The sequence below is a fragment of the Fusarium tjaetaba genome, assembly GCF_013396195.1.
Source record: "Fusarium tjaetaba strain NRRL 66243 chromosome Unknown NRRL66243_c0000238, whole genome shotgun sequence".
Taxonomy (NCBI): domain Eukaryota; kingdom Fungi; phylum Ascomycota; class Sordariomycetes; order Hypocreales; family Nectriaceae; genus Fusarium; species Fusarium tjaetaba.
This window is the reverse complement of record NW_023501434.1, coordinates 95,687-123,218: the sequence shown is the minus strand read 5'-3', so window position 1 is coordinate 123,218 and position 27,532 is coordinate 95,687. Positions and strand designations below refer to the sequence as shown.

Sequence of the window (27,532 nt, the reverse complement as noted above, 5' to 3'; positions counted from 1 at the left end):
TAGAAACTCAGGGGGGTTTGATGGGTATCATTTCTGTCACTTATGATAAGGGCTCAAGCTTTGGTCCGGCGTCCTGTGGTTAAGTTACAGGGCGTGATCACAGGGCGCAATGGAGCTTGGACACGAGTGAAGATCAATCTTTTGTCTTGGCGCCATTGGAAAGAAAGGTTCGTGCCTGTGGGTCAACTAATATGCGTGGCTCGCCTATTAGCTTAGGTGCCGATGTTTTTGCTAGTGACTTGCATCAACACGCGAAGAAGTGTAGATTAGATATACGAACAGTTCGTTAGCGGGAATAACTATTAAAGCTTAATCACCTTGGCCACATCTACGGTGAGAACACCGAGCTGGAGATCTGCGATCTGGAGTAGTGAACAAGGTCTTGTTTATACTAAGCCAAAATAGTTTGACATGGCGTTAATATACGACTTACCGAGATAAGGAGCCTCCTGAACTTTAATTCCAACGGTTTCTCATCCAATTGCAGGGCTAACCGTAGATCCGGGAGCTCGGGATCAGCGATAGTGGGTAATATACGCGTTTAGATGTGTTTTATCTCGGGACTTGTGGCTTAGAACTAAATGGCCACGAGAACTTGGCGTTTTGTCTCGGCTAGCATTTCTCTAGAGTAACAATATCGTATGCTACCATGTCACAGAGACTTGCCAAGAGAAGAGATCCTTCTGTTTACGATACAAGTCATATAATTAAAACGGCAACCCCCTGAACTTTGATGTTCCAACTGAGCTAACTGAAGTCAAAATATCACTAGAAGGCTTGTCATGTCTAAAAGGGAATAGATTGCGGGAATCGCCGCAGATAACGAGTCACAATTCAACCGGTGTCTCCACGACGGATTGTCACAGATGTAAGCGGGCTCAAGTTGTTGGAGAGACCTCTTGTACAGATACAGATCTGACCTCAGCGGAGATAAAGAGCAAAAGGGACTTCGGGGGTTCGGATGCCGATTTTGATACACAGAGATTGTCCTACGTGAACTGCTTAAATACCTTATTGTTACCAGCTCCTGCAGAGGAATCGAAATCCCAAATATCCTACTGAGCAAAAGCCAATGCTCAAGTGTCTGAAATGCCACTTCGAGATACTGATCATCTTTCTGGCAGTGGTCACCATGTGACTGCAGTCTCGGACCAGGAGCACGATGCCTCGAGAAGTACCAAGCCTACTGACCCTTCAGGCCTTTCACCCACTCATGCTTCCCAATCTTGCGATGTCTGGAAAAAGATCCAGAGTATCAAGGACTCCGGTTTTATTGTTCTCGACGGATCCGACCTTGATGTCGCTTCGGTGATTGCAGTCGCCAAGTAAGTCACCACCCGTGTTACAGTCCATTAAGCTTACAACCGTACCAGGTATAACTGCAATGCTTACGTGGCAAAGAGAGACGATATTGCAGACGCCATGGACAAAAGTGTCGTGCTGCTCGAAGGGTACCTCGCCAAAGGCTACTTTGTATACGGTAGATCACCTGCCCTTAATATCTCAATACTTGAGTCTGACTGAGTGCTAGGTGTCAATACAGGGTTTGGCGGAAGCGCTGATACGCGAACAAAGGACCTCCCCGCTCTGCAGTCAGCATTACTGCAGCTCACCCAAGCGGGCATCTTGAATGATGAACCCGAAAATGGCAGCATGCCTGTAACCTGGGTCCGAGCAGCAATGCTGATTCGCTGCAATACACTGCTTCGTGGCCACTCAGGTGTCCGTCTGGAGGTCGTTCAAGCCCTCCTTCTCTTACTCCGAAAAGGCATGACACCTATCGTTCCGCTGCGGGGGTCAATCTCTGCATCTGGTGACTTGATCCCTCTATCGTATATCGCCGGTTTGCTCGAAGGCAACTCCGACATTCGCGTCCGCACAACGACCTCGTTTGTTCTCTCCGCTGATAAGGCCCTTGAGCTCGCTGGCCTAGAGCCAATTGCCCTTGGGCCCAAAGAAGGTCTTGGTCTGGTCAACGGCACAGCTCCCTCAGCTGCATTGGGATGTCTGGCCGTTCACGACACAAACAAGCTCTTGCTGTTAGCTCAGGGCCTCGTAGCAATGTCATGCGAGGCGTTACTCGGCAAGGCTGAGAACTACCATCCTTTTATTCCTTCTGTTTGTCCTCATCCCGGACAGATCGAGTGCTCTGCAACTATTCGGCACTTCCTCCAGGGATCTTCACTCCTTCAATGCCTCAAGGAAGAGGACAAGTTCAGACCTGGTCTTGCTCAGGATAGATATGCCTTGCGAGGAGCTCCACAGTGGCTCGGTCCTCAAAGTGAGGATGCCTGCTCTGTACTATCTCAGATCACTGTGGAACTCAACTCAACTTCCGACAACCCCATCATCGATGTGAATTCTGGCGAGGTTTACTCCGGCGCCAACTTCATCTCTAGCTCAGTGGCCAACGGAATGGAGAAGACACGCCTCGCTCTTCAGATGGTGGGCAAACTTCTCTTCAGCCTCTCCTCCGAACTCATCAACCCGACCATGAACAGAGGTCTTCCTCCGAATCTCGTCGCCGACGACCCCAGTCTATCCTTCACTATGAAGGGTATCGACATCAGTATGGCTGCATACCTGTCAGAGCTTGGCTTTCTCGCAAATCCTGTCACTCCTCATGTCCAGTCTGCAGAGATGCACAATCAGTCGATCAACTCTCTAGCGCTGATCTCGGGAAGATATACTCTTCAAGCTGCTGAAGTTGTCACGCAAATGTGTGCGGCGCATCTATTCGCTGTTTGTCAGGCGTTGGATCTGCGAGTGCTCCACATGACGTATCTCGAATCGCTCAGAAGCAGCTTGGTCTCTATATTGCAGCCGTTCCTTGATGTATTTGACGACCAAGTGTCGCAAGGGATCTATGAGAGCCTCCATGAGACTATCGTAAAATCCTGGAATGCCTCGGCGTGCTACGATGTTGAAGATCGATGCAAGGCCCTCTCAAAAGCAACAGTATCAGTACTCTGGGATCATCTGGAGGAGCACGAGATGCATCTTGAATCAACACGGCCGCTTCAAATGGATCTGGAGAAGCTGGCTCACTTGACCTTTATTAAGATACGGAGCGAGTTCTTTGTCAAGCCTACCACGAAGCAGTTACTCGGCCGCGCTTCTCTGAGATTATACTTATTTGTAAGAGAAGAACTGGGTGTGCCTTTTCATCAAGGCCTGGTGGAGCATCCTGGTAGAGGTCCTGGGGCCAAGATCAATGGACGAGAGAAACGAACTATAGGGTCTTGGGTTTCGATCATCTATACCGCCCTGAATAACGATCAGGTCTGGGGTCCCTTGGTTGACGCTCTAGGGAGCAAGACGTGCTAAGTGTGAGTGCCCTAAGGGCTCATCCACTGGATCAAATTTACCCTGGTGCTCCTGTCGGTTAGAGCGAAGATCCGAACTTCTCTTACCTGTTCATGTTCTAGATACCTTTTTGTTGCTAGCACCCTTCCACCGTGTTGGATTACTTACGTCGCACTCCTTGTTTGTATTCTCTACAAGTTCGAAGTTTTGATCTCAGTTGAAGTAATTACAATTTGATCGTTAAACTGAGTTGACTACTTATAAAGAAAGATGCCTTAAACCCGTGCCGCTTCGCTTGTTCCGTTTTGTGCATGAATCCCGTTCGCCCCCTCGATCCTCTTCTCTGGGAGGCTGCCATTTGTCCCACTGGCTCCATTCATAGTTGCCTGGTCCTTCTGCTTTGCCTTTTCTCTTAGAATCTTCTTCAGCACCTTACCACTCTGACCACGTGGAAGCTCTTCGATGAAACGAATCTGCTTACGTAGCCAGTGGGTCTCATCAAGCTGGGCCTTGATAGCTTCGTCCAACTGTAGGATAAGTTCCTTCTGCTCTTGAGCCGTCATGTCCTGCTTGGTTGGTACGACAAAGGCAAGTGGTCGTTCACCTGCTTCATCGTCCACGACGCCAATGACCGCTGCGTCCAGAATGCCAGGCTGTACTCGAAGTAGCTCTTCAATCTCAGCGGGGTTGACTTGAAGGCCCTGGATAACGGTTAGTGATGAGTTGTGGAAAGACTGGGGGAGACTTACTTTGACCTTGATCATGTCCTTGAGTCGGTCGACCAGATAGAGATGGTCATCGCCATGTGGACTTCTTCTGAAGAAACCGATGTCGCCAGTGGGTAGCCACCCATCAACGGTGAACTTGGCCCTCATTGCATCATCTTCACCCAAGTATCCTGGGATCATGGCAGCTGATTTGAGATATAACTCTCCAGCAGTGTCGTAGGACGTGATCTCATTTCCATCCTGGTCGATGAGACGGCCTTGGTTGGACGGGAACAAACAACCGCTCGAACCGGGCATGATATCAGCCGCACGACTGAAAGTCACAATGGATACACACTCCGTCAGGCCTATTCGAGGGGTGTCAGTCAGAGCTAGGCATATTGCTCAAGTTTCGGTGTTGACTTACCATATCCGACCAGGAGACTCCAGCTAGGCATCAAAGCCTTCATCTTCTTGGTCACACTATCACTGCATGCTGCAGCGCCAAGAACGACATCTTGCACAGACGATAGGTCAAAGATCTCGAACAGGACGGGGTTTGCTGCTAGCGCTGCAATGACAGGTGGAACCTATTTCTCAATCAGTATTCATTCAGAACCTTGAGACAGTCTGGCTCACAAGGTATAGACGCGAAATGCGGTGCTCTTGAATCGACTTGAGTACCAACTGCATGTTAAAGTTCGGGTGGAGAACAGCCGAGTCGCCTCTCACGAACATAGCATGTGTAGTGACGAGGCCATAGCCGTGGTTGAGCGGGAGGACAGCAAGGCCGATGTCAGGGTGTTTGTACCCAGCTGAGCTCTCAAAGACAGCTGCTTGGGTGACATTAGCGATGAGGTTAGCATGCGTGATTATGGCAAGTTTCTAATCACATTAGCCTCAACGACGTCAACACAGATGGGAGTCCTTATCATACCTGGGGTCCTGAAGTTCCACTTGTAGTAAGGTAGAACGCAACCGTGGTGTGAGCATCCTTTGGCTGAAGCTGCTCAAGCTCAGGAAGCTCACTGCCCTCCTGGTAAAGCTGGGGTAGGCACTTGATCTCTCCATCAAAGTTGGGCAATTGGGTGTTGCTGGTGTTGATGGAGAACATTCGTCGGGGAGCCTTGGGAAGACGGTTCAAGATCTCTTTGCAAGAGGGCAGTAACTCTTCGCATGTGATGAGGATGTCACATTTGGCTTTGGTCATATGTGACGAAATCTCAACTGGTGAGGTAGTTGGTTGGAGAAGTAAACAGATACCACCAATGCGATGGATGGCCCAGCAGACAACAAGAAAGTCAAGCTATGATGGATTAGTATTATTCACACAATGGATTCTAAGATGCTTACCGAGTTGACAGCCAAAACGCCAATGACCTTTTCTTCAGTAGTGCCTCTGTTAGGCGACCAGCCAAGTTCATTACACAAGGCTCTCGCCAAAGCGTTGACCTTCTCTCTGACTTCCTTGAGGGTATACTTCTTACCCGTCAAGGCGCAGATGAAAGGTGCACGAACACTACCAGACGCACGTCGGCTCTCAAGTGCCCACTCAGCGACATTCGCATTGGGATGGATCTGGGTAGTGATGTCAGGGACCCACGAGGGAGGTTGAAAGACCATCTTGACAGAGTGTACAGGGCTATCCGTAGTGTCGGTATCAACAGTATGTTGACCCAACGGAGACCTCTAAATAGACGGAGAGTGGATGAAGTCGGATAACAGATGAAGACCGAAGAACCGATACTCCATCGAACAGAGCCATGTCCAATTATAATAACAACATCGTACCATGAAATGAGCTTGTGTAACCAGAATGTCACTGCCAGCTTGGGGATCGCGGGGTCGGAGGATTACAGGATTGAAGGATCACCAGACTCGTGGATTGACCAATTCAACAACACTGATTATGAACGTTTCGCCGCACTTTATCTTACTTGCATCTTCCTGCAGAGAATCATCAAGATCTCGGGCCATCGAGAGATAATAAACATGCCATTTTACTATATCGTTGATAACCTACATGTGATTCGACATTCCCGATCCCGCAATCCTCTGATCCTGGGCTGGACTCAGCACTCGTAAGCACTAAACGCAATTGGCCTCACGGCTTATATAGACTATTACATCCACTACATTCCAACAATCTTAGTGGCACTCTCGCTAAATTCCCCCCGAAACACCGCCATCATGTTCTCCCCAACACCCCAAACCCTCAGCATAATCATCGCAATCTTCATCCTAACAACCCTCCTCATCCGCCGCGCCCTCCTCCCAAAGCCCATCCCCGGCATCGTCTACCGCGAAGCCAACGCCAAAAAGATCCTCGGCAACGCCTGGGAACTCCTGCAATGGAAGAAAAAGCACGGCGAAATGTTTGGCTACCTCGCCAACCTCGCCGTGGAACTCAACGAGCCCGTGTTTCAGATCTTTGTGCACCCGCTCGGCAAGCCTTGGGTCATTGTCGCTGATAACCGCGAGGCTTTTGACATTTTGTCGAGACGCACACCAAAGGAGTTTGATCGCTCGAGGTTTCTGAGGAGTTTGTTCATGCCGCTTGTGCCGGAGTTTCACTTCCATATGCCGACTGGGGATCGGTGGAAGGCTCATCGGAAGTTGGTGGCTGATACGATGTCGCCTGCGTTTCTGGGCGGTGTTGCTGGGCCGCAGATGTGGAAGTCTACTATGAAGCTGATTGATCTTTGGAGAGTTAAGGAGAGATTGGCAAAAGGGAGACCTTTTTCTGTGTCGACGGATATTCGCAAGGCGGCTTTTGAGATCATCTGGGCTGCGACATTTGGCTTTGACTCTGGTTCGACAACTGCGCAGACTGAGCTTCTTGAGACACTGCCTGAGTTCACCAATCTACCCGACATGGACCATGAAGTCCACTTCCCCGTTGCACCTGATCCTCCCGTCTTCAAGGCTGGCCTTGCACTGAACGACGCCATGAACATTGGTGTTCAATCGCTTGTACCCGGACTGCATTTATGGTTGGCTTACAACCTAATGCCATCTCTACGTGCAGCCCGAAGCCTCAAAGAAGCTGTCATCCAAGACATGATCAAGCAAGCGATCAACAAATTCTCCAACCAGACTGATCTCAATTGGGAGGATCAAGGTAATCTGAAGCGACACATGAAGAGTGCCGTCGACATTGTCATCGCCCGAGAAATTGACAGCGCACGAAAGGAAGGTCGTACGCCGGAGCTGATGAGCCGCACCGTTCAAGATGAGCTGTTCAGTTTCATGCTCGCTGGAAACGAGATCTTCACTCTGACTGCCTGGACTCTTAAGTTTCTCACTACGCATCAGAATGTCCAGAAGAAGGTCCGGGATGAACTCAGAGAACAATGCAGTGCTGCGGTTGAGAGAGGCGACGCACCCACTGTTTCAGAGATCATGTCCGCTCGCCTCCCATACTTTGAGGCTATGATTGAGGAATCTACGCGATGTGGTTCAGTTACCCAGACCAACATCCGCACGACGATGCAAGAGGTTAATATTCTCGGTCACATGGTTCCCAAGCATACAGAGATTCTGATGCTGAACAATGGCCCTGGAAGTTTCATGCCTCCACTGTCCGTCGACGAAGAAAAGAGATCAGAGAGCTCAAAGGGAACAGCTGGTAAGATCGGTCAGTGGAACGTCAAGGGCATGAGAGACTTTGACCCAGAGCGATGGCTCGTCGAAGATGAAGAGGGGCGATTGACGTTTAATCCCAATGCTGGACCACGACATTCATTCGGTGCTGGACCTAGAGCTTGTTTCGGTAAGTTTCCTCTATTGAATCACTGTGATATAGTTACTCATTGAGGTCATAGGGCGGAAGTGGGCTGCGCTGGAGGTCAAGATCATGATGGCGCTTATTGTTTGGCACTTTAATTTGGAGCCGACGCCGAAGCCGCTGTCGAGCTTTAAGCCTTTCCCTGGTGTTGCGCATCGGCCGGAGATGATATACTTGCGTTTGTCAAATGTTTAGAAGAGAAAATTGGTATATAGCTTGAATAATCCTACGAAAGGGCCTTGAAGGCTATCCCAATTGCAATCGTGTTGATATGGAACACTGATGTTACAGTAATGCTCTCCAGTTAGACTCTTCAGCGTGGCCTAACCACTAACTGTACTGTGGTGCCTGGTTCAGTGAGCTTAGGACATCTTTAGCGCTTCACTCGGCCATTGAATCTTGATTGACCATAAATTGGCCGCTGTATGTATTAAGAGAGCGGCGAAACATAGTGATATAAATCTCACAATTCAAGCTGCAGTGTTGAAGCGAGCATCTTGCTCATGTCGTAGTGTCATCTGTGATCCTTCCCCTCGTGGCTTTGATAGCTGAACATCGTGGCCTATTGGCTGCTTCGATGTTAGTGGTCTGGAGCGGCTTCAAGCTCAACACCAATCGCAATCTCCCCAGCGATCCTGATCCTGCAATCCCGATGTCAGATCCTACAGGCGTTACAGTGACCCAATTGCAATTCATAGTTAGTGCATGCCCCGCAGCCGGAACTCAATTGCGCCGCTGATCCTCAAAGCCTCCATGTAAGACAACATGACAGTTGCTGCAATGAGACGAAATCTTCCGTTCAGTCATTCTCACACGTCTGTATCACAACTTTTTGCCTCAATTATCAAGCCGAATCTCGTTTGGGAGTGACGATGGCGTTTGGCTTGAGTAAGTTAAAGACACTGGGCCTCAGTGTCCTGATCTTTGCGATACTGGTCGCGGCCTTTGACAAGACGGATGAGACAAAACAGCGCTTCCAGTTCAGCATTCCAGGCCCGCGAATCTTGGGTTTGCTCACTGTCTTATTCATCGCATCAAACTTCAAGTCGATGCCATTCGTCTGGACAGTGAGTCACCAGACATCTTGCTACCAGGGCATGCGCTAATAAGATGTAGCTGCGCGTTCTGTACACAATCTCGTATCATACAGTCCTCCGTAAATCACCCCAATTAGGTCCCAAAGCGCTCTTCAAGCCTATCATCGCCACAACTTCTACATCCCTCCTGGAGGTCGATTATTACCTCCACAAGTCCAACTCGACATATTTCGCCGACCTTGACGTTGGCCGTGCGCATCTAATTGCATACCTCTTCCGACATGGCTTCCATCGATTATCCAACAACACCAAGCTTGGAATTGTTCTTGATCCAAAGACCGGTACACCAATGGGCGGAAGACTCGGGATAAATCTGGGTGGTGTTGAAACTTGTTTCCGCCGTGAAATTACAGCTTTCAAACAGGTCGAGATGTGGAGTTATGTCTTGGCTTGGGATCGGAAGTGGTTATACATCGTGACGCATTTCGTGTCGAAAGGTACGGCGCTTCCGACGGAGTGGCTGGATCCACGGTTTGCGAGAACACCCACAAGGCCACTGCTCAAAGACTCGGGCGACTTGAGTAAGAAGATATACGCTACTGCTTTGAGCAAGTACGTGTTCAAGTTGAAGCGTCTTACGGTGCCGCCGTCAACTGTGTTGGAACAGGCTGGACTATTGCCGACAAGACCGGGAGGATGGGCAATTGACGAGCGGGACCCGGAAGCAGTGGAGCCTGATGGTTCGAGTATTGGTATCAGTAAAGATGGCGAGTGGGATTGGAGACGGGTTGAAGCTCAAAGACGGAGGGGAATTAAGTTAATTAGCAAGCCGAACCATCTTGACTTGATTCATGATGGCTTTGATGGAGGGAGTGAGGGAGCAATTGGACGTTTTAGCCCGGGATAGCAGATCTAGTTCAATGGCATATTCATCCATTGTTAAATTGAACAAAAAATTAAATACAGAGCATAAAATGGCTGGTGATGAATACACATGCCAATCGTAAGGAGACATGCGAATGTGATGAGCCAGGGTTTATGACCGTGTCTGTGTTCATAAATACAGGTTCTGGCTATAGTGGTCTTAGCGCTTGTAATCAACTGTAGCTCTCTAGGTTTCGGGGCATAGGGCTGCTGTGAGGCGCGATCATCCAGCCACAGACGAACTAAATGATATAAATATTCTCCAAGTGCATTATTGAAGAGAAGAAAGATAACTAATTTCTATGAAAGCCTAGCAAGTCCAATTTTAAGGTCAAGAAATAGCACCAAAGCCAACTCCAGACTCCAAACTCCAACATAAAAGCACTAACACTAGGAAAATCGTGCACTATGACTCTCAAGCCTCAATGCTCTTCAACACCGCACAAAGATCCTCCATCAATCTCTCCACCACCTCCTTCGCAATAACTTCCTCAGAGTATCCCGCCACAATACTCATCTCACCGCCCTTAGGCTCAACCGTAACCCAAACATCCGTAACATCAGGCGGCACAACAGTATAGTCAACACTACACTCAGCACCATGCATGCCAAAGCTCTTCTGCGCCTCAGGCAGATTCTGATACTGTAGAATAGAAGAGAAGCGCGGCACTTTTGTGGAAGTAGGCCAGTTTGTGCATTTGCGGAAAATAGTCTCCCAGCCGAGATGTTCGTGTGGTAGAGCTGCGATGTGCTGCTGGTGGACTTGGTGAAGAATGGTGCCGTGGGGTTGAGCGGTGTTGACGCGGATGGGGATGAGGTTTACGCATGGACCGTTGACCTTTTCGATGTCGTCGATTGGGAGGGAGCGGCCTGATACAAGATGGGCGAAGACGACGTCGGATGTTCCGGTTGCTTTGGCGAGGACCATTGCCCACGCGGCCTTGAGATACGATGACACCGTGAGTCCCGACCCTTCAACCTTTGGCGATGGCACCGTCTTGACGATATAAGAGCCCGACACAGCCTTGCTTGCTTGCGAAACACCAGGTAGACCAGTCATACTCGAGCCCTCCAGCAAGTCACCCCAGAACTTCATCGTGGGCTTCGTATCAATGGCCCTCAACGCATCAATGTAATACGACATCTGTCTTGGCGCCTCGACCTCAACATCTGGCTCACCCCACGCCTGAAGCTGCTGGAAGAAGATCGGCAGCGACATCCCATCATACTGCGCGTGGGAGATCCTCACCACAAGACTATCCTTGTGCTCGCCTTGGACGAACCATGTCTTGAAGGGAGGTTCGTGAAGCTCAAGATGATTCTTCTGATCATCTTGTACAAGAGACTTGCAGAAGGTAGGGAGGTCTGCAGACGTAGTGTGTTCTTGGAAGGGAACCGCGAAGTTGGTTAGGATGGCTTGGTAATGTTTTCCAGCTTGCTGGGTGAAGACTGTTCGGAGAATTTCGTTCTTGGCGACTGTGGTTTGGAGCGCTGAGTGGACGCGCTGCTTGTCGACTTTTTGGTTATATGTTATAGTCGCGTGCATGAGCCATCGACCCTGTGTATGCTCATGAAGAACAATGGATTGGAACTCGGTTGTTTCGAGAACCTTCTCAACGCTGAAGTGGCTTGGGAGAGTAGCCTTGATCGCGGCTTCTGTTGCTTCGTCAACTCCCTCAACATGATGGCTTGTCGTATCGTGAGGATGACTATTTTGCTCGAGATGGCTGGCAAGATCTCTCAAGACAGGGCTCTGGAAGATCTGGGCGACAGTCATCTTAAGATCAACTGCCCTCGCAGCCGCGACGAGCTGGATAGCAGCTAGTGAATCTCCATTGAGGTGGAAGAAGTTGTGGCTTGCGCCGATTGACTCCGCAGGTCGCCTGAGCACTTGACTCCAGAGCTGCTGAACCTGTTTCTCCATGTCTGTCGAGACAGGAACCAATTGAGCGCCTGTCGTAAGGCGATACTCCTCCAATTTGTCGTCATCCATATCCTCCAACACCGATCTGATTGCCCGACGGTCAAGCTTGCCTGATGAATTGACCGGCAACTTACCCATAGGAATAAAGAAATCGGGAATCATGTACTGAGGCAGAACCTCGGCGAGCTTGACACGAATCTCCTCCGACGCCTTTCGTAAAGTCTCTGACGGAGCCAATACTCCATCTCCAACCTGTTCCCCTGCAATTTCCACCGCTACTGCAATCGTAGATCTATCCTCCCTCTTGACAAACACAGCCGCAGCTGATCTAATATCCTCCGACGATTGTACCACCGAGTACTCAATCTCTCCCAACTCAATCCTCTGACCGCGAATCTTGACCTGACTATCTCGCCGACCGAGATTGGTGTATGTCCCATCATCATTCTGTTGAACCAAGTCACCTGTGCGATACATGCGATGTCCGCTGCCCAAGCCGTAACGCGATGTAAAGCCAGGATCTGTGATAAACGCGCCATCTGTTTTGGCAGCGTCGTTCAAATAGCCTTGCGAGACCTGGGGTCCTTCAATGAGAAGCTCACCCGGGGCGCCAATTGGGCAGATTTTGTTGTAATCATCGGGCTCGACGACCCAAACACGGCAGCTTGGTAGAGGGGCGCCAAGGATGTTGGCTTGCTTCCTGTCTGTGAATGGAGCCGCTGACACGATGGCGTAGATGGAACATTCAGTTGGGCCGTATCCACCGATAATGTCCGCGTGGTGGTTCATCCACAAGTCGAGAACTGACGGCTTGACAGGCTCACCGAGTAACACGACTGTGTTGATGTTAGGTAGCTGAGATGGCTTGAGTAGCTCAGCGACCGTGGGCGTGATGGACAGGAAATTGACAGCCCTCTCAATGATGAAATGCTGCAGGTCGCTCATCCTCTCATCCTCAGAAGGCACACAGACACAGCCTCCAGCAGACAGAGTGGTGAAGATCTCTTGGATAGCAGCATCAAAGGTATGCGCTGCGAATTGGAGCACTCGAGACATCTTGCTCAGACCAAAGACCTTCTTCTGACTGTTCAGACTAGACGAGATACCAGCATGGGTAAGGACCACGCCCTTTGGTGTACCTGTACTGCCGGAAGTATACACGATCCAGGCCGGCTGATTGACGTTGATCTCTGTGACGCGAGTATACCATTTATCTGGGATGCCAACATCACTGAAAGAAACCCTCTTGCGCAGCGACTCATCAACAGTAAAAGTCTCGGGGCCCAGACCAGCCAGCCGTTCAGTTTGCTTCTGATCAGCCAGTACAACACTGACCTTTGCATCATCAATAATGAGCTTGAGACGGCCAAGAGGGAGCTGGACGCCCAGTGGAACGACGACACCGCCGGCGCGTAAAATGGCGAGCATCGAAACAGCAGCCCACTGAGATTTATCCATGCACACGCCGACGCTGGTGCCGTGACGGACACCAAGACTGACGAGATGGTCGGAGAGCTTGCCGGAGAGATGCTTGAGTTGTTTATAGGTGAGGGTGCCGTCCCATGCGCTGATGGCTGTTGCGTCTGGTTGGTGGGATACCATGTCGAAGATGAGCTCGTGCACACAACGCTCGACGCTGGGGATGGGACTGGTATTGACAGAGAGGATGCGATCCAGGTCTTGAGGGCTTAGAGTGTCTAAGTCGGAAATTGCTGTGCCTTCCGATGCACTCTCAGCTTGCTCCAATTGACTAGCGATATGAGCGAAGGACTGCAACATGCGCTGCATCTGGGCGGTCGAAATGACTGCGTCGTCGAATCGGGACTCAATCGAGATGCCCTTTGATCCGATGCTACACTCGACGGTGAGGGCGTAGTCATCGAATTGCTCAGACATGTCCTGTCGGTGCACAAGACCAGGGAACTCGGCTGATGCATCGTCGCTGTCGGCAGCAGGTTGAACGACGAAGAGGTGCTGCATGTCCAGGGCAGCGGCGGCATCGGGGACAAGTTCCGCGATGCGTTGGAGACCTGTGTGCTCGAATGGAATCATGTCTGTCGCCTGTTGCTGCACCTCTTGAAGGAACTCCCGAGCGGTAGTGGACGAATTGATGCGCACCCTCACAGGAACAGTAGTGATAGTCGGCGCAAGCATCTCCGTGATCCCATGAACAGGTGCATTCCGTCCCGAAAGCGTCACAGCAAACACAACATCATTACTACCCGAATACTTCGCAACCATAAGCGCCCAAGCAGCACGCAATAAATTCGACAGCGAAACCTCTGACTTTCCTTGTCTCACAAAGTCAAGGCTCTGCACAATCTTCTGTCGCGGCTGAGGCTGGTATCGCACAGAGGGCAGAGCAGGGAATGCAGTGGGGTTACCCTGAAGCTGCTCGCGCCAATAGCTCGCTGCTTGTGTAGCATCAGCCTGGCCGAGATAGGCGATGAAAGGTGTGTAGGGCGCTGAGAGTGGTGTCGCGTCGTGCCAGTACATGTTGGAGACTTGGCGGTACATCATTGTTAAGCTCCAGCCGTCGTAGACGCTGTGATGAGCTGTCCACACGAGAAGACGCTCGCCGTTGGACTCGACGAGACCAAAGCGCATGAGGGGTTTGCTTTCGGCCATGCTCAATGCACTATCGTGGTCGATGTACTCTTCCAGTGAAGAGGCAGTGTGCCATTCTAGTGGTTCGTTGACAACAACTTGCACTGAACCAGAGGCAAGACCCAGAAGGATACGAGTTCGCAAAACGGGCGCCGCCTCAGCCATCTTCTGCCAAGCAGCCTGCAATCTCGCCACATTGATCTCATCGCTCAAAGAAAAGATTCTTCGGCTGACATACGCACTCGGTTGCCGAGCAGTCGCGATAAGCAATCCCTCTTGAAGTGGCGTGCACGGATAAACATCCTCAATCTGCTCCGCCATGACACCGCACCGCTCCGCAATCTCGGCCCGGAGACCCACTCCTTTCTCGGCGCCGTATTCGGGCCAGAGAGAAAACGGCGCCGGGATTGACGCCAGCGATGATTGGTCGTGTCCTTCAGCCATTCGTGCATCTAGAATGCTAGCGAGTTCGGAGAGACGAGGGTGTTCGAAGACGTCGGCGACGCGGAGTAGCATGTTTGTGCTGCGGGATGCTTCGACGAGACGCATCGCGGTGATGGAGTCGCCGCCGAGGTGGAAGAAACTGTCCTTGGCTCCGACGGTATTGGCTGGTCTTCCGAGAACGCTGGCCCAGAGGTGTTGGAGCTGTCGTTCGGTCTCGGTAGATACATCTGCCTTTGCCGCTGCGTTGGGGCGGTAAATGTCGAGCTCTTCTGGCTTCATGCCCTTCAGGAACAGGTCAATCGCGCGACGATCAAGTTTTCCAGAAGAGTTGAGAGGTAGTCGAGACATGGGGATGAAGATATCAGGGACCATGTATCGTGGTAGAACAGATATGAGATGGCCTCGGACTTCCTCAAATGACTCTCGCATGGCGATGGTAGGCTCCAGTAAATCAGCCGGCGACAAGCCCTGTAGATTGTTATCCACAGCGCTGTTTTCCCCGCCATCAGCAATTTCCAGCGCTACAGCCAGCACTGAAGATTGACCGACAGGGCCATCGAGTAGCATGACAGCCGCTTGAGTGATCTCAGGTGCTGAGCGCACAACCCAGTATTCAATCTCCCCAAATTCGACACGTTGACCACGGATCTTGATCTGTGTGTCTCTGCGTCCTAGCGTGGTATACGAACCGTCGCTGTTTTGACGGACGAGATCGCCTGTTCGGTACATCCTTCTTCCAGGCTGAAGACCATGATGCTTGGTGAAGTCAGGGTCAATCAGGAAGGATTTCGCAGTCTTCTCTTCGTCGCCGAGATAACCGCGTGCTAACAGTGGTCCCTCGATGAGTAACTCACCAGGTGCACCGATGGGCACAAGACGGTTGAAGTCCTTTGGATCGACGACCCAGAAGCAGCTTGCGAGTGGGATACCCAGCACAGGAACTTGGCTGATGTGCCTCATGGGTCTTGGTGAAACAGTCGCGTAGATGGAACATTCTGAGGGCGCATATGACTCCAACACGATAGCTTGGTCTTTCCACAAGTCCATGACTGCTGGCTTGACGGGCTCTCCCATGAGAATAACTGTTTTGACGAGCGGGAGCTGCGCGGGGTCTAACAGCCCTGCGACCGTCGAGGTGAGAGATAAGAAGTTGACCTCTGCTTTTACGATGAAGGACTGTAACTGATTGATGCGCTCGTCTTCAGAGGGAATGCAAGTACATCCGCCCTGGCACAGCGTCGTGAAAACTTCTTGAATCGTCACGTCAAAGGTATGCGACGCGAATTGAAGAACCCTCGATCCATCACGTACACCGAACGCGTCGCCGTGCGAGCGGATACTAGAACATAAAGCTGAGTGCTGAAGAACGACGCCCTTGGGTGTTCCTGTACTTCCCGAGGTATAGACTACCCAAGCTGCGTTGTCGGTTGTGACGCTAGAGCAGACTCTTGTGCTGGGCTTGAGGGTGTCTTGGAGTGCGGCGTCGACTTTGATGAGACGAGGACCTGTTTCTGCGAGACGCGATAGTTGTTTATCGTCGACTAGGATGATTGGGGCTTTGGTGTCTGCGATGATAGTCTGGACTCGGGGTAATGGCTGCTGCACCCCCATGGGGAGGACGACACCACCTGCTTTGAGCACGGCTAACATAGCGACGACGGCCCAGCGGGATTTATCCATGCAGATACCGACCATGATCTCAGGCCCGACACCAAGGTCCATCAGATAGCCGGCGAGATTGCCAGCAGCGACTTCTAATTGTCGGAAGGTCATGTTGCCGTCCCATGCGTAGACGGCCATCTCCTCTGGTCGACGCTCATAAACCTCGTGGAACAGAGCGTGGATGGTTGAAGCCACGGGTTTGGGAACGTCTCTGTTCTTAGCGACGATAGCGTGCTTCTCCTCCGTTGGGACGAGGTCTAGATCAGCGAGGGTAGAGGTTGTGTGCTGGCTGAGGACTTGGATGACATGCTTGAGCTGGTTGAGCAGACGCTGGGCGACTTCGTGGCTTGCAACACCGGGGATGTATTGAAGAACAAGATCGAGGCTCTGATCATTCTCGAGGATGCTTAGGTTGAAGTCATACTCAGTTGATTCATCGGCCGAAGCGCGCTCAAGCTTGATAGAGTTATTCTCTGTCGCGCCGTCCATGTTAAGTGCGCGGGTGTATGAAACAGTGGTGTTGAAGAGCGTTTGCTGCTGTGTCCCTTGAAGAGAGTGCTGGATTGAGGCTAGAGAAGCACGCTGGTGATCAAAACCTTTGAAGAAACGGTCTTGAATCTGTCGGATGACATCGACAGTCGTAGAGGTGTAGTCCAATTGCACATAACAGATCATCATGTTGATCATAGGTCCGACGAGCCTCTCAACCCCATCGATGGGAATGTCGCGACCGCTGGAAAGATATCCGAAGCAAATCTGGTTCAATTCCACGCGAGAAGCTAGCACCAAAGCCCAAGCTAATTGAGCTACGTTTGCGGCGGTGACGTTGTAGTTGCGACACATGTCGCGAAGGACAGAGATGTCGGGGATGTGAGCTGTGACGGCGTGGCCTGTCTCCATTTCTGAAGTGTCGTGGTGCTGTTGGCCGAGTTGGAGATGGCATGGCTCTGCAGTCTCGAGAAGATCTTTCCAGTATTGGAGATCTTCTTGTTCGGAGTGACGGTGTTGTTCGAGGAAGGAGACGTAGCTGCCGTAGTCGGAGTTGCGCGACAGTGAGATCGATGTCTTGGTTGGGGAAAGAGACTCATAAGCTTCGAGAAGGTCATTTACGAGGAGTTGGACAGAAGAAGCATCAACGAGAGCGTGGCTGATCTCGAAGTGACCGAAAACATGACCATCGACTGTAGGAATGATGAGGAAGCGGTGTGAAGGACGGCCAACGGGGTCGTGAAGTAGAGCGTGATGCTTGATGAAGCGCTGGACTTCCTCATAGCTAGAACATGGCTCAATGATCTGAATGTCAGCTTCAAGCGCCTTGAGAACGACTTGGTAGAAGCGATCGTGGTGTGACAAAGCTCCAGTGAAGATGGTTCGCATGATGGAGTGCTGTCCCACGACTTGGCGCCAGGCATTTGCGAGCCGCGCAATGTCAACTGGTGATGATGGATCGGCAGGGAGGATGCGACAGGTCTGTTTGAGACGGTAGCGTGATGGTGCCCTCAATTGACTGAGAAGAATACCCTGTTGGATCGGCGAGCATGGAAGAACGTTCTCAACATTGGCCCACGAGATAGAACCTGGTGTGAGACAGTATTGATACAGCGTGTCGAGATCATCGTTGGTCAATTGAGCGAGAGGGAAGTCACTGATCGTGCACATCGGCTCAGCTCCGACCAGCTCCTCAACACCCCGAGTGATGGCAAGGGCATACTCCCCAAGCCAATCGCGAATGGCCTGACTCTTGGGACTTTGTCGTGGATAGCCAACCATGAGGTGAGTCTTGCCCGCATCGTCAATCGACACCTCAACACTGAGAGCAGCATGTTGACGGACCTTCCCACCAACAGAAGCATCGAGTTGTCCAACAGATTGATGAAGCTTGTCAAGAGTGAGGAGACCGTCTGAGCGCTGAAGTTGCTGGAATTGACCGTGGTAATTAAAGAGAACTTCAATTGGTCTAGAGCGCTGGGCTGCAAAGTCGAGGACTTCACGACCGGAGTTGAGTTTGCGAACATCCTTGACTTGGCGAAGGGTGGAGATGAAGGTGCTGTCGTCAGAGATGTTGAGGGGCGTGACGGTTGTGAACCAACCGACAGTGTCGGAGAGATCGTAGTTGATGTCCAGGGCTTGGGTATCGCGACCGTGGCCTTCGATGAAGATTGAGGGACCAGAGCGATCGGTGAAAGAGTGACGGAATGAGGTGGAGAGGGCGGCGAGGAGGGTATCTGCAACGCCAGAGCGTAGAGGCTCGTTGGCGGGACCAAGAAGTTGAGAAGTAACCTGCTCGTCCAATTGAGCAGTCTCAAAGACCTGATCTTCGGTGATGTACTCGCCCGGTTGAAGACCCCAGTAAGACCACGAAGCCGAGGTATCAGCCTCAGTGACATGGTCAAGTGACTGGGCCTGCTGTAGCACAGCGTTACTCCACGTCGGGAAAGGAAGAGACTGCGAGGTAATCATAGAGCCACCCTGCAGAATCTGCTCCAAGTCCTTGGCGATGATACGCCATGACATGAGATCGATGACGAGATGGTGAGCTGTCAGGAAGAGAAGTTGGCGATCGGGAGTCTGGATGAACTCTGCTGCGAAGACAGGGCCGTGTTCGAGATCGAGGGTGCTCTGTGACTCGAGCATGATGGCCTGCACAGCGGTGTCATCGTCGGCGTTGTGAGATTTGAACCTGTATGAACCGGGGACGTGCTTCTCAATCCACTGCTGGTATCCATGTTCTTGCGACGCAAAGCGAGAGCGAAGCATAGCATGCTTTGTCACAACAGCCTCAATAGCCTTGGCGACAGCTTCCTCACTGACGCCCGCAGATTGAAGACGGAAGCAAACGCTCTGATTGAACCGATAAGCGCCTTCTGACTTAAGTCCATCGGGCGCAATGTCCTCAAAGAACATCTTCTGAGCAGGTGACAGCTCAAATGGTCCATCAGGTATCTCAGCGGAGAAGACCTCACCATCACTAGCCTTGACGCGCGTCGCAAGGTCTGATATCGCAGGGCTCTGAAGAATGTCGCGAACGGTAACGACAAGACCGATCTCACGGCACGCAGAGACGACTTGCATAGCGGTGATGGAGTCACCACCCAATGACATGAAGGATCGTCTGTAGCTGACATTCGGAACGTTGAGAACAGCGCTCCAGATCTCGCGAAGCTTTTGTTCTGTAGGCGTAACGTTGAGATTCGCTTCTTCAGCAGCGCTCTCAAGCTCAGAGTATGAAGCTAGCTCTGTTGGGCTGAGAGTGCTGATCCACTCCGTTACAGCCCGGCGATCAGCTTTGCCGGAGGAGTTGATAGGTAGTGTAGTCATTGGGATCCAAAGACGAGGAATCATGTAGTCGGGGATATGCTGGGAGAGATACATCTGGATCTCGGATGCGAGGAGCAGTGCAGCTGTTGTGTCGATCCCATCACGGCCTGCGATGCCGTTGTAGGCTGTCTCATCGTGCGCAGCCTTGTCATCGTGAGGAACACTAAAGGCAGTGACGAGCTGACCATCGGTAGACCCTCTAGTAGTAAAGACGACACAGGCGCGAATGCCAGAGGAATGACGTGAGATGTGATACTCAATCTCGCCGACTTCAACACGCTTGCCACGAATCTTGATCTGCTGATCGCGTCGGCCCAAGTTGGAGTATGTACCATCGTCGTTCTGTCGAACCAAGTCACCGGCGCGATACATACGACGACCAGTAGCATCAAGACCCAGATCAGCAAGGAAGGCAGGGTCGGTGATGAAAGAGTTGGCGGTCTTGGTGGCGTCGTTGAGATATTCGCGTGCGAGGTGAGGACCTTCAATGAGGAGTTCACCAGGTACACCAACGGGACACAGCTTATTATAGTCGCGGTAGTCGACGACCCAGAAACGGCATGACTCTAACGGCGTACCCAAGATCATGGCCTGACGACGATCTGTCATTGGTTCGGGGGAGATGGCGCTCTGGATACTGCACTCGGATGGTCCGTATGCATCTAAGCATGCTGCCTGTGGCATCCAGAGATCCAAGACCGAAGGTTTGACTGGCTCGCCGATGAGGATGAGGGTCTTGACTAGCGGCATCTTGGACGGGGACAATAGACCAGCGACTGTTGAGGTGAGGGAGACGAAGTTGACGTCCATTGACACGATGCATCCCTCCAGATCATTGAGGCGTTCTTCCTCTGATGGGATGCAGACACAACCTCCGTAGTAAAGCGTCGTAAACGTCTCTTGGATAGTAACATCAAAAGTGTATGCAGCGAACTGCAGCACCCGAGACGACGGGACAAGATTGAATGCCGCACCGTGAGAGCGCATGCTAGTACACAGCGCATAGTGCTGCAACACAACACCCTTCGGCACACCAGTGCTTCCAGAAGTGTACACTACCCAAGCCGCATTATCAGGTTGCACAGCGGGATTGGAGAGCCCGAATTCAGCGGGGACAAGACCATCCATGAACTGGCGATTGACTTGAATGAGCTCTGAGTCAACACCACCCAGACGAGCCTTCTGCTTCGCATCAACGAGGATAACGGAAGCTTGTGTATCTTTGAGGATGGTCTGAAGGCGGGATAGAGGCTGTTGGACTCCTAGGGGTAGAACGGCACCGCCTGCTTTGAGGACTGCGAGCATGGACATAGCTGCCCAGATGGACTTGTCCATGCAGATACCGACCATGACTTCCGGACCAACGTTGAGATTTGCCACGAGATGTTTGGCTAGAGTGCTGGCTGCTAGGTCGAGCTCGCGATAGGTCATTGATCCGTCCCATGCGTGGAAGGCGAGAGCGTTGGGTTGGCGGTTGGTCATTTCTTGGACGAGGAGATGGACGCAAGAGTCAAGGGACTTCGGAATCTCGCGGTTGATGGCGGTTATGAGCTGCTTGTCTTCTGCGGGGACAAGGTCAAGGTCGCCGAGGAGCGATGTAGTCTCGCTGGTGCTGAGAACCTGGACAACATGCTTGAGGTGATTAAGAAGACGTTGGGCTGTCTTCGTGGAAGCTGCCCCGGGAAGGTACTGCAGTGCGATGTCGATGCCGCTCTCGGTTTCCAACATGCTGAGATTGAAGTCATACTCGGTCGACTCATCAGCTGCAATCCTCTCCAAACAAATGGACTGGATACCACGCGCAGCACCACTCAGGTTTGGAGCTCGAACGTACGAGACAGTCGTGTTAAACAAGGATTGTTGTGAGCTCGACAGTGAATGCTGAATAGTCGCCAACGAAACACGCTGATGCTCAAAGCTATCAAGGAAGCGATCCTGTATATCCTTCATCGCATCAACACAGCTTTGACTATAGTCTAGCGCAATGTTGCACACGATCATGTTGATCATCGGGCCAACGAGTGTATCCGCCCCATCGATGGGAATATCTCGGCCGCTGGAGAGATAGCCGAAGCATACTTCATCGAGCTGTGTGCGGGAGGAGAGGACGAGAGCCCACGCGAGCTGGAGGACGTTGGCGGGGGTGATGTCGTTCGATTGGCAGAGTTTCTGGAGTGTGGTCATGTCCTGCATAGCCGTAGACACAGAATGGCCCGCGTCTTCAGAAGAAGTGAGATCCTCGCCGAGTTGGAGCTGGCAGGGTTCCACGGTTGCAAGACGCTTCTCCCAGTAGCGCAGGTCGTCTTCCTCAGAGCCTTGCTCAAGGAACGAGATGTAAGTTCCGTAGTCGGAGCCAGAAATAGTCGCAGCGCCTTCGTAGGCTTGGAGGAGGGTGTTGACGAGGAGTTGAACGGATGACGCGTCAACGAGTGCATGGCTGATCTCAAAGTGTCCGTAGACGTGGCCATCTTCTGTTGAGATGACCAAGAAGCGATGCGATGGTCGACCGAGATGATCCTCCATAAGCGCATGGCTCGCAATACACTCTTGAACCTCTGTCTCGGAAGAGCAAGTGATAAGTCGAATGTCAGGCTCAACGGACTTGAGAACGACTTGGTAGAACCTGTCGTTGAAGGGAACCATGGTGAAGATGGTGCGCATGATAGAGTGATTGCTAATAACTTGTCGCCAGGCATCTCCAAGTCTCTTGACATCAACACCCTGAGAGCCAGTGGGCACAACGCGACATGTCTGTCTCAATCGGTAGGTAGTTGGCGACTTCAACTGACTGATGAAAATACCCTGCTGCGTAGACGAACAAGGCAGAATATCCTCAACAGCATCCCAGCTGATGCCCGTCGGTTCAAGAATATGCTTCTTCAGCGCAACAAGATCATTGCTGCTCAATCGCGAAAGCGGATAATCGCTCGCTGTGGCCGTTCGTTCTGTACTCATTAGTTCACTTACCGCAGAGGTGATGACCTCTCCATAGCGCTGTAACCATCGTCGTACATCATTGCCCTTGGGTGTGCGACGGCTGAAACCTACACTGATACAAATACGGCCAGATTCGACGGAGACTTCGATTGTGATGGCGGCTTGTTGTCGGACTTTGTCGCCGATGGAAGTCTCGGAGGAGTGAAGTTTGTGAATGCTGAGAAGACCGTCTGCGCGATCGAGTTGTTGGAATTGGCCGTGGTAGTTGAAGAGGATCTCGATGAGATTCTGGGGAGAAGAGGAAGATTTATATTTTGCTGCGAAGTCGAGGGCGGTTGCGTCGGCGTTGAGTTTGCGGAAGTCCTTGACTTGTTGGAGGATGGGGATGAAGCCAGTGTTGGTGGTTGTGACTTTGAGGGGAGTCACGGTTGTGAACCAGCCGACGGTCTCGGAGACATCACCGCCTGCATCTCTACCATGACCTTCAACATGGATTGTTGGGGTAGATCGATCGGTGAAGACGTCCCCGAAGGATTGATGCAGAGCAGCGAGAAGAATGTCTGTGACACCAGTTTGCAAAGACTCATTCGCGGGACCTAGCAATTGAGCGCTGACATCCGCATCAATTGCCAGCTTCTCAATGACCTGGTCTTCACGAACGAAGGAACCAGACTCAAGGCTCCAGTAAGACCAGGACCCAACGTCGCTCTCATCAGGCGCTGCAACAGTCTTAGCCTGGATCATAAGAGCCTTGGACCAAGTTGGGAAAGGCAGCGACAAAGAAGGCTGCAGCGTCTCAAAGCGCAGGAAATGCTCAAGATCAGCTGCGAGGATTCTCCAAGACATGAGATCAATTACAAGATGATGCGCAGTCAAATTGATCAACTGAGCATCCTCCATCTCAAACACGTCAACAGCGAAAACAGGTCCGTACTCAAGATCCAAGGATCCTTGCGAATGACGGATAATGTCCTCTGTCGCGGCATCGTCGGCCACCTTGTGAGTCTGGAAGCGGTACGATCCCATGATCTGCTTCTCAACGCGCTGCTGCCAGCCCTGACTGTCTGTATCAGTCTGGAAGCGCGCGCGAAGCATAGCATGTTTAGTGACTATGGCTTCAATCGCACGAGCAACTGTATTCGGCGCGACGCTCTGCGGAACGCGGAAGCACACGCTCTGGTTGAAGCGATGAGGTCCATCTGCCCGAAGACCTGAGGGCGCAATGTCTTGGAAGAACATCTTCTGCGCGGGTGAGAGATCAAATGGCTCATCTGGGATCTCAATGGGCAATTGCTCGTCGCCCAATTTATCGCTCGCCTCTTTGACTCGTAGCGCGAGTTCAGAGATAGCTGGGCTCTGGAGGATTTGGCGCACTGTTACGATGAGGCCTTGTTTGCGACAGGCTGACACGACTTGCATCGCTGTGATGGAGTCGCCTCCGAGAGAGAGGAATGAGCGGCGGTAGCTGATGTGATTAATGGGCTTGTTTAAGACGTTGCTCCAGATTTCTCGGAGCTGTCGTTCGGTGGAAGTGACATGAAGACCATCTTCGACTTGGTGCTCGAGGTCAGAGTAGGAAGAGAGGTCCAGGTTCTTGATCCACTCCGAGATGCGACGTCGATCAGCTTTGCCAGATGAATTGATAGGCAAGCTCGCCATGGGGATCCAGAGTCGTGGGATCATGTAGTCAGGGACATACTGCGACAAATAGAGCTGGACTTCCGAAGCGACGAGCATAGCAGCTGGTTTGTCCACAGCATTCTCCCCATCCAACGCTGCACCACTGTACGCAGCACCATCGCTGGGAAGACTAAACGCAGCGACAAGCTGACCATGGACGTACAGAACAACAGCCTGGATAGAAGAAGGATGACGCGTGATGTGATACTCAATCTCATCAACCTCAACTCTCTGTCCACGGATCTTGATCTGCGTATCCTGTCGCCCCAACGTCGTATAAGACCCATCATCATTCTGCCTCACCAAATCACCAGTCTTGTACATCCGTCTACTCCTCCCAAGATCATACTTGCCCACAAACTCGGGATCAACGATAAACGACTTATTCGTCTTGACCTCATCGTTCAAATACCCCCTCGCAAGAAGCGGGCCTTCGATGAGGAGTTCTCCTGGCGCGCCAATTGGACACAAACGATTGTAATTCTTAGGATCAACGACCCAGAAACAACTCGCTAGCGGAATGCCGAGAACAGAGACCTGAGATATGTGCTTCATTGGCTGGGGTGATACAGTAGCGTAGATACTGCACTCAGATGGGGCGTAGGACTCAAGAACGGAGGCTTGGTCTTTCCAGAGATCGAGGACAGCGGGTTTGACGGGTTCGCCCATGAGGATGACGGTCTTGATCAGTGGAAGTTGGGAGGGGTCGAGAAGACCGGCGACAGTGGAGGTTAGTGAGAGGAAGTCCACTTTTGCAGAGGAGATGAAGGCTTGGAGATGGTTGACGCGATCGTCTTCTGAAGGTACGCAGACACAGCCTCCCATACATAACGTGGTAAAGACCTCTTGGATCGTCACGTCGAATGTGTGAGAAGCGAATTGAAGTACGCGCGCACCCTTGACGCCAAAGGCAGTTCCATGCGATGTGATGCTTGTGCAAAGCGCAGAGTGTTGGAGAACGACACCCTTTGGTGTACCAGTGCTGCCGGACGTGTAGACGACCCAAGCGGCGTTATCTGTGGAAACAGTGGTACAGGCGGAGCCAGAAGCGGAAGGGAGAGTTTGGAAGAGGGATTCGTTGACCTCAATGAGTTGTTGAGGACCGAGATCCTTTAGGCGATTGAGCTGAGCGTTATCAACGAGGATGATGGGTGCTTTTGTGTCGGTAAGGATAGTTTGGAGACGCGAGAGAGGTTGGTCTGCGCCAAGGGGAAGAACAATTCCACCAGACTTCAGAACAGCAAGCATAGAGACAGTCGCCCACCGCGACTTGTCCATACAAATGCCCACCATAACCTCCGGTCCAATGTGCAACTTCATAAGATGCTCTGCAAGACTACTCGCCGCAGCATCAAGCTCTCTATACGTCATGGTTCCATCCCAGGCATACACTGCCATGGCATCAGGCTGACGGTCTGTAACCTCTTGAACGAGGGTGTGTATACACGAAGCAACAGGCTGTCGACCTTCACCATTGACGTCGCGCAGGTGCTGGGCGTCTTTGGAGGAGATGCCGTCGAAGGAATTGACTTTGGCTGATGGGTTGGCGATGATGAAGCGGATTGCCTCGAGGAAGCAGTTTAGCATCTTGGAGGCGTCTGCTTGGGAGGTGGTTGATGTCCAGATGTCGTAGTCAACTGCGATACCACCTTCGCCGATCTCAACGTTGATGGAGTGATCATACTGTCGCATGTTAGCACTTTCTGACGAATGAGGAGAGAGGTCAGGAACTTACGTCTGTAGGGCTGACACCTCGTAAGAAGCTCATCTCGAGCTCCTTGTGCCCAGTAGACTTGGGCTTCCACTCCTTTCGGAACGAAAGAATCGAATTTCCCCACTTATGGCTCGTAGGAAGCTTGGCTCCCTTCGCCATCAACGGGACTTTGTCGTGTGCCATTCCTCGAAACACGTCGTCTGTGACAGTCTTGAGCATGTCCAGGACTGTAGGGTCGTCTTTGAACTTGACCCGCAGTAACAAACTGCTAATGAAGAGACCGATTGCTCCGTCAATTCCAGGAAGATCAGTCTGTCTACCTGAATTGACATAGGAAAAAGTAACGTCGTCTTTCATGGCGAAGAGACGAAGAACGATACTCCAGGCAACCTGGCAGACACTAACGAGGGTAACTCCGTAAGCATCGCAGAAGCGACGAGCTTCATCAGCGGGAATGTCAACGCGATCTTGAAGCGTGTGAAGTCCAGCTTTTGGCTTGTTACTGCTTGCAAGATACGTCTCCTCAGCATCGCGTAGGTAACTCTGCCAGTAATCTGCGATGCGCTCAACGTCTTGAAAGCTCTCCTCTTCCATGCGCACAAAGTCTGTGTACGGCATGGCTTTTGTGTCGGGGAGTTGGTTCTCGTATGCTGCGCAGAGGTCGTACAGGAGAACATCTGCAGAGCGGCCGTCGATGACGGCGTGTGAGACTTCAAGTCGAAGGATGAGTTCCGAAGAGGATGCAGCGTAGATGTACATGTGATGAGGAATGCTTCCGCTCTCAAAAGCATTAAGCATACCGTCGGCTTTGACTTGGGTTTCGTCTTGGAGGATGGTGACTTTGGGGTTGACTTCTGTCCAGACAACTTGGTCAAATGTTGACTGACGAGTCTCACTCTCAAGAAAAGTCGTTCGCAGACTTGGATGGCGTGCGACAATGCGAGGCCAGGCATTCGCAATATGTGAAGCAGTCAAAGAGTTTGGTACACTCGACTTGATCCTGAGAATAAAGCGGCATTGGTAGGCAGCTGGGTTAACAGCTTGACTGATAAGAATACGATTCTGCATAGACGAGCAAGGACCGATACTCTCAATCTGCCTCGCAGGGTCTTGAGACAGCTGCTTCAACCGCGCATCGGGAACAGTATCAGTGCTATCCGACCCCGTAGCAGAAGCAGCGTCGTCAGAGCTTGATGAGGAGGTGCTCGTGTCACTGTTCCCAACACGGTCGAGATTATGTGGATTGCTCTCATGCTTGGAGATGATGCGTTCAACAAGCTCAGCAAGTGTCTTGCACTGCACCGTATCCACGATGTCAATGTGAATACCGCGCAGACGACATTTACTCAGGAACTGAACGGCAGAGAGGGAATCTCCACCCTGCACGAGGAATGATTGGTCGAGGTTTAGTTCCTCAGTGCTGATGTGCAGCGCATTGGCGAGTTCAAGGTGCAGGATATCCTGCATAGCGTCGGTGAGAGCCAT

General features: G+C 51.7%; 4 protein-coding genes across 4 annotated transcripts; 2 read left to right on the top strand and 2 right to left on the bottom strand.

The window, feature by feature from the left end:
• Positions 1-1,089: 1,089 nt before the first annotated feature.
• Positions 1,090-3,327, top strand: FTJAE_10223 (phenylalanine ammonia-lyase; the record flags this gene model as incomplete). The annotated part of the gene is made up of 3 exons (XM_037343044.1): positions 1,090-1,325; positions 1,374-1,480; positions 1,532-3,327. 3 exons carry the CDS (start codon positions 1,090-1,092, stop codon positions 3,325-3,327), a joined length of 2,139 nt encoding a protein of 712 aa, XP_037202681.1.
• A 254-nt stretch (positions 3,328-3,581) lies between these two features.
• On the bottom strand, positions 3,582-5,636 carry FTJAE_10222 (phenylacetyl ligase; the record flags this gene model as incomplete). Its single annotated transcript, XM_037343043.1, has 6 exons — positions 3,582-4,007; positions 4,056-4,381; positions 4,441-4,603; positions 4,653-4,898; positions 4,951-5,319; positions 5,367-5,636. The coding sequence occupies 6 exons, from the start codon at positions 5,634-5,636 to the stop codon at positions 3,582-3,584; spliced, it is 1,800 nt and encodes a 599-aa protein (XP_037202680.1).
• Positions 5,637-6,203: 567 nt separating this feature from the next.
• FTJAE_10221 (TRI13-cytochrome P450) lies at positions 6,204-9,744 on the top strand (the record flags this gene model as incomplete). The annotated part of the gene is made up of 5 exons (XM_037343042.1): positions 6,204-7,785; positions 7,838-7,978; positions 8,313-8,454; positions 8,714-8,867; positions 8,917-9,744. The coding sequence occupies 5 exons, from the start codon at positions 6,204-6,206 to the stop codon at positions 9,742-9,744; spliced, it is 2,847 nt and encodes a 948-aa protein (XP_037202679.1).
• Positions 9,745-10,176: 432 nt separating this feature from the next.
• FTJAE_10220 (non-ribosomal peptide synthetase) lies at positions 10,177-27,532 on the bottom strand (the record flags this gene model as incomplete). The annotated part of the gene is made up of 3 exons (XM_037343041.1): positions 10,177-11,988; positions 12,037-26,016; positions 26,069-27,532. 3 exons carry the CDS (start codon positions 27,530-27,532, stop codon positions 10,177-10,179), a joined length of 17,256 nt encoding a protein of 5,751 aa, XP_037202678.1.